Source organism: Camelus ferus, chromosome 7 (assembly GCF_009834535.1).
Source record: "Camelus ferus isolate YT-003-E chromosome 7, BCGSAC_Cfer_1.0, whole genome shotgun sequence".
Lineage (NCBI taxonomy): Eukaryota > Metazoa > Chordata > Mammalia > Artiodactyla > Camelidae > Camelus > Camelus ferus.
Genome location: NC_045702.1, coordinates 62,833,389 through 62,846,766, shown reverse-complemented (window position 1 = coordinate 62,846,766; position 13,378 = coordinate 62,833,389). Strand labels below are relative to the sequence as shown.

The 13,378-nt window shown below is 31.2% G+C and overlaps 1 protein-coding gene across 8 annotated transcripts in view; it reads left to right on the top strand.

Annotated features, from left to right (window-relative positions):
• Positions 1-13,378, top strand: part of AKAP9 (A-kinase anchoring protein 9) — a 168,499-nt gene that overhangs the window by 121,742 nt on the left and 33,379 nt on the right. For 5 of the 8 annotated variants that reach the window (XM_014553322.2, XM_006177783.3, XM_014553313.2 and 2 more), the window contains 6 exons: positions 4,561-4,723; positions 5,539-5,751; positions 8,322-8,554; positions 9,493-9,612; positions 11,194-11,370; positions 12,046-12,150. In XM_014553322.2, coding sequence (XP_014408808.2) covers positions 4,561-4,723; positions 5,539-5,751; positions 8,322-8,554; positions 9,493-9,612; positions 11,194-11,370; positions 12,046-12,150 — 1,011 coding nt within the window. Of the gene's footprint in view, positions 1-4,560; positions 4,724-5,538; positions 5,752-6,879; positions 6,919-8,321; positions 8,555-9,492; positions 9,613-11,193; positions 11,371-12,045; positions 12,151-13,378 lie in introns of all 8 variants that reach the window. The other 3 variants (XM_032484008.1, XM_032484011.1, XM_032484010.1) reach the window with 1 other exon arrangement.

The following is a 13,378-nucleotide window of genomic DNA, read 5'->3' as shown; positions in this document are numbered from 1 at the left end:
TTGAGTACTGGCTCCTCTAAAAAATTTTGTGTAGTGAAAGTGGCTATAAAATGGATTTTTGTTGATATTACCTGCTTGCTTTAGTATGGGTTTTTCCATTGTAGATAAAGGTTTTGTGAACTGAGGATATTTAGTTACTGGTTAGAGAAAAGACACCACAGTGAAAGCTTTTTCATTTATTTAAAACAACTTTCACTGTTGAGGATCTTTTAATATTAAAAAGTATGCTGTTCTTCTTTTTAAATTCTGAGTTAACTGGATTATTTACTATTGCTGATAGTTCTGGAGCTACCAGGAGGCTTGTGCTTTTAAGTTTTAGTCAGAGTGCATAGGATACCTTAAGTGGTATAATTATCAACAATTACATACAATGCAGCTTTTAAATAAAAAGAAGGGATTTTTTTGCTTAACGTTTACTCTGTAAACAGTTCAGTGTGGAAATAGGTTTAACTGAGCTATCTATAGTTAGTTCCAGTGACTGCTTAAAAGAATGAGTATTATTTCTAAGGAAATTTCAAAAGGAAATACTTTGTTTTCCAGAAGTAATTATGATTATTTGATATAATTGAAGAACTGATTGATAATATGGACTCAGACCTACTTAATTTCAAATTTTTAAATTAAAAACACTTTTTAATTGGATGGAAAAACACTAGCTTATCTTAGAAGCATTGTAAACTTACCTGAATATCCTTTTCAAAGCTCTGACGTGGAACTTGGATCCTGTTAGTCAGGCTTTTTTGTGGGCGTATTAATTCACATTCCACCTGTCAGTGTACCTATAGGTAAAGACATTAAACCACACCCTCTGTTCTGACCTTTTCCTCAGGGGACACTGACTAGAATCCTTTGACTCAGCGTGAGAGGTTATTTGAATAGCTCAGTTCAGAAGAGCTTTTATTTTTGAATTGAGTGAAGCAGCAAGAACAAGGGAATGTTGCAACTACATTTCTTAAGACTGCTACTATGGAGATTTAAAACTTGACCTTCCCTGCCAGGTTCTTCTTGGAAGGGTTTTATTTCCACAGGCATATTTAATACGGAAAGCAGTTTTATTGCTCAGCTAGTTAGATGTTTATATTTTTATTCTTCCATTCTTCAGTGATTTAGCAATTCTAATTTACACTGTGTTTGCTTGCTTATGGTTTTGTTTTTTGTTTTGTTCTGTTTTTTGGTTTTTTTTTGATGAAGATCAATGAAGATCTAGGGTTTTTTTAGATTTGTGTTTCTTTTCTTTTGTTTATCATATGAAATAATTTTTATAATGTTTATTTGATAGTGATAAGAAGCCATTTTCATACTGCTATGGTATATCTTGATAAACTAAACAAAACTTTTTAATGTAGTGGAAAACTGGTAAAGCAAATGAGGAAAATTGGCAGCTATATCTTCTAGAATGGATTCTTACAAGACCTATTTGGCAACTGTCAAACTTAGTGGCTCGTGGTTGGAAGAAGAAGATGAAGACATTTATGAGGTTGAATCTCGTGTGCCTTTACCACATCCTTTTCCTCTTTGTGAACATTTGGATGAAAATAACTCAGTAATTATTAATACTACTATTTTTCATTTTATTCATAAAAGAAATGGGCACATATTAAAGCTTATTTCTAAAATTTCACTGCCTACCCCTCCTTATTCAGTAAGTATAAAAATTTGGCTTTTTTAAATAGTTTTATGCCTCCAGTTTTATACACTTAGTTTAAAAAGTATAATGAGAAATGAACTTTAAATGTCTTTGGTAAGGATAAATGGGATAAAACATTGCTTTCTTGTTGTTTGGTGTGTTACTACTCATCCTGTAATGATGAACGTATTTAAGGGCTAAATTTTGTCTACGAGCCCCGACTTGGCTACGCTTTTAATTCCAGAAAGCAGAATAGGATCATATTTCAGTTCTCTCATACCAGGCAAGCTGTTTTTAAAAGTCCTGCTTGCCCTTAAGAATCTTGCTTCTAAATGTTCATGATGTCAATCTTGAGTAAAAATGTAATGATTATTCTTGAGGAAATAGGCATTGCCATACCTAAAACAGCTAAGTGAATTGTCATTGAGCCAATTAGGAAATGTTTATAATCATATGGTATATTGGCTGTAGTTCCAGAAAAAGGAAACCTGGATTCTAATTTCAGGGGAGTTTGTTTGTTTTTTGCTAACTCCCTAAGGAACTTACGTTTAATATACTTACTAATCCTGTAAGAAAATACCTTTTTCTGCTTTTTATGTAAAATGTATGTTATAAACATTGTTAAGGAAGGATATTTAACACAGTTTTTCAGGTTCATTTGATACCTAAGTATGTTGTGAATGATTCACTACAAGTTTCAGTATAACTACAATTTACTCAGCACTTTTTATGATTTTCATGGCTTTAACTATAATATACTAGCTAATATTTAACAAGACAGATGGTCTTCAAAATAGTTTTTTGTTACCTCCTCTAAAACTTTTAAAGTGACAGAATATTTACTAATACTTTATACATACTTTTAAAGTAATGATAAGTTTTCTTAAATTTGAAAATATTGAATATGATATTTTTATATATTTTATGTTATTAGGAATAGGTATAGATATTATGAGATATTAGGAATAAATCATAACTTAATTGGATAGAAGAGATTTTCTTAATTATTAAGTATTTAGATAAATAGTAAAGTATGGGTGCCATCTACTATAATAAATGAAATTGTTTTTCTAGACTTGCTGTATTTGAGTCCCAGTTTTCTCATTTTGCTTTGAAAAATTGGAGTTATTTCTTGTGGTTTTATGGTAATATTTAACCATGGCAGGTTTAGCTCTTGTCAAGAAATAGAATGTAGAAGGAGACTTACTTAATTTTCTTACCTAAAGCAAGTATTTTATTGTTTAGTGCATTGTTGTATTTATACAGTAAATTTGAAAAAGGAAAAAAATTTCATGTCCTAGTTAGAGCTTTGAACTCTTTTAAAGATTTCATATATTTATCAGGCAATCATTTTATAAAGTACAGAAAATAATTACATATGTACATATGATTGGCAGTTGATATATTTTTAAAATATAGATTGTGACTTGAAGTTCAGTAGCATGGTTGTGTAAAAATTAGTTCATACTTTATGGTCTTTTTTTTAAAATAAAAATTAATGTATATATTATCTACATTTAAAGGAAAATACTCTTTTGCCAATCAAAAGTAAATATATATATAAAGTTTTATCTTTGTTGAGGTAACAATATATTATTACAGATATTTTAGGAAAAATTTTGTAATTAAAATGTTTGTTTAATTTTCCATTGTGAGTCTTAAATGTGTATTCATATTATTTACAAGTAATAAGTTGTGAAGGATATTTAAAACATTCTATTAAAAGAAGAATAATTGCACACTAGATATTTTGGATATTGATTTAGGGTTACCCTAAAAAAAAAATTTTACTTAGTAACTCTAAAATCTGTTTGCTATGGTAAATACTACTCAGATGTGAAGAGCAGAGCAGAAGTCTCTAATAATAAAATATTCTTAAATATTATCATAATTTTATAATACATTATTGGTATCTGACTGTAAATTAGAAACCACCACATTTGATTCATATTTTAAACTTAAAACATGGTAATAATATCTTTCTAACATACTAGGTACTTCATATATAAATTTACAAGTTCTTAAATTGTGTGAGCCTGTTATTAATGTATGCAGTCATTGCCTTTTTTTTAAAAAAAAGTTGATCGTGTAAATACTGAGTACTAGAAACATTTGAGTTCAGTTTTTTCCCCATGTAGTTATTTCAATAAAAACAGATAAAGCAAGTGCTAACAGTAAGAAGCCCAGAAAACTAAAGCAGAGATAGTGCTTTTATATAATTTCATGCAGCTGATAACAGTGATCACTGCATTTTGAGAGCTTTGGCCTTGTGTCTGTACTTGACTGTTATCCTAAAAATTATTTAAGAATGTAGTCAGTATGTGCCAATGACAGCATTTTAAGGAGGTTGTGTTTATGGGTAATGCCTTTATATTCTAAAGTTGAAAATAAACTGAATATTCACTTAAAGTCTTGTAGATGTTTCACAAATGGACAGAAATATAAAGCTTTTAGTTAAAACATGGGTTATAATTTTGTTGTGCCACTATTTTGTTTACTGGTGTCATTGTATTACTCATATATTATTAGTTCCCTACAATGTGCAGCAGGAGTTGCAGTCAATAAATGTGAAATATAAAAGAAATAACGTTTATCATAGAACACACAATTATATAAAATTCTTTAGCAAATTAAAAAGAACCCATGTACTATTAACTTTATATCTCTCTTAGTATGATAGAATGTAGATCTAGTGATGTAAAGTGGTTGTTTTCCAAAGAAGCAACTTTTTGTGTTCAGTACAACTAAAGTACATCTCTTACAGAAAGTGATACACAGCTAATCTACTTATCTACTGACTTACCCTATCTACTGATATTAACATGCACTAGAAATATTAAATGACAACAGTTCAACAGTATACTTTCATTTAAAATCCTATTTTTTAAGCTTTAATAACTTTGTCTTCATGTGTACTTTCCCTCTTTGTTTAGCTGGAACATGCAAAAGTTACACAGACAGAGCTGATGCGTGAGTCATTTAGACAGAAACAAGAAGCGGCAGAGTCTCTTAAGTGCCAAGAAGAACTGCGGGAGCGCCTTCATGAGGAGTCCAAGGCCAGAGAACAGCTGGCCGTGGAGCTCAGTAAGGCTGAGGGTGAGCACCTTGCCATTGGCAACTGAGGGTGGAGAAATTTCAAGTCTTAAATTAGATTTTGATGCAAGCTCTGTTTGAAACCACCAGTCTCCTCTTAATTTTGAGTGATCATTGAAAAGTTGTAATTGGTCTTTAAAATTCCTCCAAGCAATTTTCAAAACTATATGTATATTTCTAATTATAAAAAATTCTTTAATAGAATTATAGAAAATATATAAAATTTTAGGAAATGCAGAAATGAATAAAGTGAATTGTTACCATAATCCCTCTATCCTAAGACAACTCTTAGAATAATTTAAAGATGAAGAAACTAGAGCAAAGAGATGTTCATAAATTGTTCAAAGTCACCATTAAATGGTGATTCCAGGCTTTAAGCCTCTAAAGCCCCATGGTTTATATTCCACCATGCTGTTGTGAGTCTTGGCCTTCTACAATCACTTAAAATAACAGCTTTTTTCTAGTAAAATGTGATTCAGTTCACAAGCATCTGATTTATATTAAGCTTTCCAGGAACCTTTCTGTTTATATCTGTTTAATAAAGTGAATTACACCTACATAATGTTATTTATTAGCACAACAGTTATTATTAGAAAGTTAAGAGAAATTTCATTTTTAGGCAGAGTGGTTAACAAAAAAAAAGACTGTTGAACATACCATACTTGCTCCTATCATCAGCAGCAAATTCATTCAAGATGTTGGATAGGTTGGAATGATTTAAAGTTTGCTAGCAGTATACCTTTTATTGTTTATGTAAAACATAATGGTAAAATTTGAAATAAGTAATAATTGCATTCCTTGTTAATTTTATTTTATAGGTGTCATTGATGGCTATGCAGATGAAAAAATGCTTTTTGAAAGGCAAATTCAGGAAAAAACTGACATAATAGATCGTCTTGAGCAGGAGTTGTTATGTGCAGGTAATAGGTTACAAGAATTGGAAGCAGAGCAACAGCAGATCCAAGAAGAAAGAGAATTACTGTCCAGGCAGAAGGAGGCTATGATAGCAGAGGCAGGCCCAGTTGAACAGCGTATGTATTTTTTTAGATTTTATATGAAGCATTCCTTAAAAGTTTAAGATGGCTTTTTTCCCCTTTCAGTGCCGTTATTTATGTATTTTATATAGGGCTTGAAAAATTATAAGAAAATTCCCCTTACTGGTAAATGTCTTATAAGCCAACTCTGTGGAATCAGATTTGTTTTTCTTTTTCCTTTGGCTGATTTTAACAGGAAAAGATAATTCTTCACTCTCAAATCTCTACTGAAAGAGAAAGCTACATATAATGAGGCAGAATATTTTGTAAACTGTGTGAGATTTAGTTCTCTTAATTGCAGAAAAGCAGCAAAAATGTATACTTGGATTAACTAAGAGCACTGATCTGGCACTTGTTGTGAGCAGTTGGGGTGGATTTCAACCTGCAGTACAATAGGTTGAAAAGGTCAGTGGCTGACATCTAGTTTAAAATAAGCAGGAGTTCAAAGAATAAATAAATTTACAAATAAACTCATCTTTTCTTAAATGAGAAATTAAGTTAACATCTTAAAGTTTGTTTACTGGTAAATAAATATAAATAAATAAAGGTTAAGACTTTGTAACACTGGAACTTTAAATCCTTTTCATCACATCTTGTCACTTTTGTATTACACATGAAGTAGGAATTATAAATGTGTAGTTTCACTAATTGAATTTTCACAATTTAGAGAGACCACATACATTTTTGCATTATGGTGAAGTTTTTCTGATTGCTCACATTTGTTTAACACAGATTTAGGGTTGGAATTTTTAATTTGGAATGTATACTTATGTAAAATAATCAAGAAACTGCTAGGTCTCAAAATGTTACCAGTGGGGTGGGAGGGTGTAGCTCAGTGGTAGAGTGTGTGCTTAGCATGCACAGAGTCCTGAGTTCAATCCCCAGTACCTCCATTAAAAAATAATAATAACAATAAAATAAGATATAAAAATAAACAAATAAATAAACCTAATTACCTCCCCCCAGAAAACAAAAATGTTACCAATGATAATAATCAGTGGTTTCAACTTTTACTTCTGTTTTTTTGTGTGTGTTTGTGTGTATTATTCTGTTTTAGGAAATAGAAGACATGTAAATTATTATATTTTTGTTCTGTGTATGTGTGTGTGTGTTTTTCTCTAATAGGGCTAGTAGATGCTGCAGTCGATGCAGCACCTGAAGCAGGTGTGTTTATACAATTGCATGACCATTGTTTGGGTGACAATCTCACAAATCCAAAAATTGGATGACCCTTGGATTTTTCTACCAACTAACATATCTCTAATTTTGCTGTTGTGTTTCATACTTACAGTTTTCCTCTTTAACAACAAAAAAACTTTTCTTGTAATAAAAATACATATTTATATTTGGAATTAACAATTGGAAATTCATGGTTGCCATCATCTTATTATATCTATTTTTCCACAGAGCTTAAGACCATTCTGTTTTTTTTTTAAAGAAAAGATTGGTTTATTAAAACAATTTTTTCTTTAACAAATATATTAAACTCTTGTAGCCTATGACTTTTCAACATGCTGTTTCTAAATCAGGAAGTATATAAGATGATGGTGTCAATAGGATCAGTGAAATTTAGTAAAGAGACTTTCTGGCTGATTTACTTTTATATTAACATCTAAATTTGTACTGTTTTAAAAGGAAAGCTATTTTCTGTAGATTCCTAGTCCTGAGCACAGTGTTGACAAACTAGTTAGTATGAAGACTCTAGAATTATATTCCTTCCATTGTCTTCATTAGAGATTTGTTTCACTTTGCTATATATACATTATGATTAATATTAATAATGATAGCTAACACATACATAGTGCTTACCATACTCTAGGGCACTGTTGTTCTTCACATATATTAACTGTTTTTATCCCACAATGACTCTTAGAGATCAGTACTGTTACTATCCCCAGCTTACCTATAAGGAAATTGAAGGACATCATGTTAAATGTCACAGAGATAAGCGGCAGAGCCAGGTTGTAAACCCACAGTCTTTGCTCTTAAACACTACACCACACTACCCCTCACACTAATCAGTTTTCCCCTGATACACATACATGTGAGCATGTAAGATTACCTCAGGAATATAGATCTAATAAGGAGTAAGACTAATAGGAAATTCTGATTGTAGTTATTTCTTTTCTGTAACTCTTACTCGCTTTTGTTAAAGATTTACAGTATTTGATCTGGGTGTGTATTTTGTATGACTTCATGGGTTTGGAATGAATTGATTTTCGCCTGGAGTGAGTTATTTTTATGCTTGAATCTAATTAGACTTTGCTCTTTTCCTTGCAGTGAAAGGGAGTCATTTGCTATGCTCTTTTCACAAAAATACTATTTTTAGTGACAGGACATCTTTTTGTCAGTTCTGTATAATTTTATTAATCAATACTGTTGATAGCTTGCCTTACTTACATAGGAATATGTTATTTTTATATTTTCATAGGACTTTTTACATGTGTTTGAAATAAAACTCAGCTCCTTTATTTCATGAAGGTAAAATTTGAAAGTTATGGATGCTTTCACTATCGTAACATCATTAATTGTGACCTGACTTGGTATATTTTTGCATTTATAAACAGAATTACTACAGGAGACAGAAAAACTAATGAAGGAAAAACTAGAAGTACAATGTCAAGCGGAAAAAGTACGTGATGACCTTCAAAAACAAGTGAAAGCTCTAGAAATAGATGTCGAGGAACAAGTCAGTAGGTTTATAGAGCTGGAACAAGAGAAAAATGCTGAACTGATGGATTTAAGACAGCAAAATCAAGCATTGGAAAAGCAATTGGAAAAAATGAGAAAATTTTTAGATGTAAGTATTCCCTACTTGAATATTAATTTTCTCAGTGTTATGCTACTTGCTACTATTCTAGGTTGTGGATTTTAAATTATGAAGAGATTCTTAAATTCTAGTATTTTCATCTATATGTGTCACCTACCAATTAATTGAAAAGTATTATTTCAATTAAAAATTCGAGTAATTTTTATTTTGCAGCTTTCAGAATTAAAAGCTGTAGTACAGGCATATTAAGAATAAGCCCTACCAGTTAGCCTTTCCAGAATCATAGTTAAGAAACTTGTAGTCTTTTTCTTAATCGATAGCCAAAGCAGGTGAGGATCCTAAGAACTAATTCGCCACCACTCTCTCGCCCATAAAAGATACACACACAGGTAGCAATGTGCCCTTGGAAGCAAAGGACTGGAACAGTTGTCATGCTGTCATTACTCTCTTGCAAAAAGATGTTAAATCCCTAATTTCCCTGAACTTTCTTCTTTGGGGTTTTATTTAAGCCTGATGTTCCCTTCACAGATCAGAGAATCAGATTCTTACACATCTTACAATTTTAGGTGTAAGACCTAGATGAAAATGAAAGAAATTGATTTGCTAAACAGTTTGTTCTACTTATTTTGTTTAATGACTAAATTAATAGTGGAATTCCTTCTTTGTTCCAAAAATTGCATTTTAAGGAGAGTATTTTTTATATCATTCTGTATTTAACATTGCTTAAATTTTTTAAAATGTTGTGCTTCAAATAATATTTAAATGCTTAAATTTTTGTTGAAGAATTGTACAAAGGCTATGTACCATACAACGAATATTTTCTTTTTAAATCTTTTTGGTTTGGGATATTCTGTGGTCATCAACTGTTTGTCTTCAAGTAAAACTGTACCTATAATTAAAGGGAAGTAAGAGAAGTAATAGCTTCAATGAATACTGTTCCTTCAGTTACTATTATTATTAAACTTCAGGAACAAGCCATTGATAGGGAACACGAGAGAGATGTATTCCAGCAGGAAATACAGAAACTAGAACAGCAACTTAAGGTCGTACCTCGATTCCAGCCTATCAGTGAACATCAAACTAGAGAGGTAAGAATTTTACTGATAGTGTCTACTTTACAATATATTTGTATATTGTGTGTAAAATAAGATGTATATTGTAAGAAACTTGAGTTCTTTGTATAGTATATGTCTTCAAAATGAGAAACTTAAATACTACTTCAATGAGAAGGATCTTGAAACCCTAAAAATTCCAAAGAAGTATAAAATAGCAATAAACTCATTGCAGTAAAATGTTACCTACATTTTCATTGAATAGAAGGAATCTGATGTAGAACAGCCTTGCCTACTAGAGCAGTAGAAAAATTATCAGTCCCCACAGAGTTTATAGTTACTGGTTTTGCCCCTAACATATCTTTAGCTTTTGAAAAATAGCCATGTGTTTGTTGAAATGCAAAAGAATATTTAAGCTGTAGAATTTACTGTCATTTACTTTTTTTTTTTTAATTTAAAATTGTGACCTGAAGATTCATGAAACTTTAAGAAACTAACAGGGATATATATATTTGATTTTCTCCCAAAACATTGTGATCCAGTCCCTCCTTACCTTACCTTGCCAGATCTGATTCCCCAGCTTCTGATTTCCTCAGGAACAACAACAAAAAAATCTAACTGTAACAGCAGTATATCATGCCATTTTGCTGTGCCTGCTTTGTGGTCTTTTCCCTTGATCTTACTCCCAATCTCAGTCCACCTTTTATTGTTAAAATTTCTACTCAGTGGCTGTCATCCCTGAACCTGTAATTATAGGTAATCTTGCATTTCTTTTAATGTTTTGAGAAATAAGTGCCGTTTTAAAATAATGTCCTGAAAATGTGTCACTGAAATAAGGTAGAATTCTTTTTTCTTACCATTACATTTTTTTTAAGTAAGCTTTCTCTCTTCACTTGATTAGAACTAATTTCATAAGCTGTCTTATTGATCCTTCCTGTGCACTTCCATTACAGAGCCATTCATTTGAATGGTGCTGCACGTCAGATCACTTAGGAAAACTTTAAAGATGCACAGTTCCCTCTCACCACCAGGCATTCTCATCTCTGTTCTGGACTTGTGGAATGTGTAGGCTGAAAAAGCGTTCCAAGTGACTGTATTAATTCCCTAATCCCCTCCCATCCCTGTGGTATTTAGAACCATTATATTATTATTTGTATCGATTATAATCATTTGTGGAAAGAAAAGTATTATCCATGAAAGATTTTTTTAACTCATCTTATCTCATATATGAGGGTAAGTTAGTACTCTGCAAACTTGCTGTCTTTATTAGGTTTTAATGTGGTTGTGCCATTAGAGCTTATAATTCAACATTCAAAAATGTATTGTTTTCAGTTTAAAAGAATGCAAAAAAAATTTTTTAAATATTGTTTTCTCCTAGCTAGAGAAAATCTTAGTCTTAAGAGAAATTTTGTTAAAGGGTTGGTAAAAGCAATATTATTTCTCTTTTACTAGTGCTGCTTGGTTTTATCAACTCAGAAAATGTTGCTTTGGTTTGAAACAGTAGTTGCTATTCATATCAAAAATTTTTAAAAAATACCCTTTTTGAAATGAGGATAGATATGGTGTTAACTTGCTGACATTTTTCAAAATTACAGTTTTTGCTTATTACATTTCTAGGTTGAACAGTTAACAAATCATCTGAAAGAAAAAACGGACAAGTGCAGTGAGCTTTTGCTCTCCAAAGAGCAGCTTCAGAGGGATATACAGGAGCGAAATGAAGAAATTGAGAAACTAGAGTTCAGAGTAAGGGAACTGGAGCAAGCCTTACTCGTTAGTACAGACACTTTTCAAAAGGTATGACATTATCTTTGTGTTAATTTTATCAGCTGTTTTAATGCAGATTACTTAGACACTTGAACATCAGTTCTTTTAAATAAAAAATTGCTATTGACTATGTTGATCTTATTGCATAAAGTATACATCTTTATGTCTCATTGGCATAGCCATTTCTGTATATTCTTACCTCCAAGTGTTGCTTGCATATCTGAGTCCTGATAAAGGAAGATTAATTAAATCAGAAGAATTAATTACCCTTTTATCCATCACTAAGGCTGTGATTCTAAAATAATAGCCAAGTGGAAAAGCTATAGACAACAGTTTTAGGCAGATGCTTTACCCCAGACTCAGAAGTAATGAGATTTATTCCTGTTATGCTACAAAAGGCAAAAATGAATAAGAGAAGGATAAGGAAATGTGAGAGGGGAGCAGATGCGGGGATAGCCTTCATTTTATCTGAGAAATGAATTTTAAGATTGTCAAACATTCCTGCTTGAATTTGTATGAAATGCGTTCAAGACTGAATATCTGTAACTTTTAATTATTCACTAATATAAATTATCCACTTCTAATTGGAGAAATAGAATTGCTACAATTAAAAAAGTAGAATGAAAAGAAATAGAATTCTCCAATTAAAATGAATAGTCAAGATTTAATGTCTGAATTTTTGAGAAAATTCTTATATATTTAAAGGTAGAGGACCGAAAACAGTTTGGAGCGGTAGAAGCTAAAGCGGAATTGTCCCTAGAAGTACAGCTGCAGGCTGAGCGAGACGCCATAGACAGAAAGGAAAAAGAGGTAATAAGGAGTTTACTTTTAACGACAAAGTGTGGTTTGAATTATTTTAGAAAATGTCATTTGAACAGAATGGAATTTATGGTTTAAAACCAAAGTTTAGATTGTTTCTTAGTTCATTGCCTAAGTTGACCCTGAAGATTGTAAACATTTGAACAAATAAACTGGAATGAGGGAGAGTGTTCAGGTAGAGGAGACAGTGTGAAGGCCTTGACACGGGAGGAAGATATATATATAAATGTGTTCTTAAAATAAAAGATTAATAATAAAGTAACTATATAAAGTTCTTTTATGTTTTTCTGTTCCTTCCCTTCCATAAAAAAAAGTGCACTTTTAAAACAGTAGTAATTTCCAATTCCTAACTAAATTATAACTTTATTTAAACTGTCTACTATTTCCAAAGCATTTTGTACTCTGCATTGTCTGTCTATATCATATCATCTAAAATGTTTCAAATTTTTTAAATTACATTTTTATCTCTTTCCATATAATTTTCTCAAGACGTTTGATATATTTTAACAAATATTCATTGAATGGAAGCAGTGCGTAAATATTAATAAGTGCTTGGAAAGATAGAGTGATTTAGATTCAGCTAAAACTATAGCTCAGGGAACTTGTAGTTTAGAGGAGAAACAAGCCATTTATATAAATGACTAAAAAATGATCATTTCCATGAGAAGGATTATTTTCTCACTATCACACAGTACTCAGTAATGTTTATCTAAGAGGTTTCTATTTATTTTGGTTTTTGGTTTTTGTTTGAGAGACAGGGAACGCTTTTGTTTATATGTAACTACTGTGTGTTTAAAAAAATTAACATTTAAGGATTTACCTTACAAATAATCAAATGAATTATCTGCTTTCTAAAGAGATGGAACTTCAAAACTGGGCCCAAAGGCATTGATAATTGAATATGGATATTTGATTAAGTTTAATAATTTTATACTTTTGTTATTATTTGAATTCTATGTAACACTATTTAACACTTCAATTTCTTTTAAGTAAGTATCCAATAACTGCCTACCTTCTACCTAGAATCATGGTTGTTAGAACTACAGGAGATCTTAGAGAGTTGCTGTCAACCAACTCCCAGTTTTTAGATGAAACAGAGCCAGACATGTTGAACAAGTAAAGGATTAAACTGACAGCTGATCTTGGTCTACTGGTTTTTAATTACGGTGACAGGTACTCTGTCAGAATTCACTCAGTAACTGGAGAATGAAAGACAAGA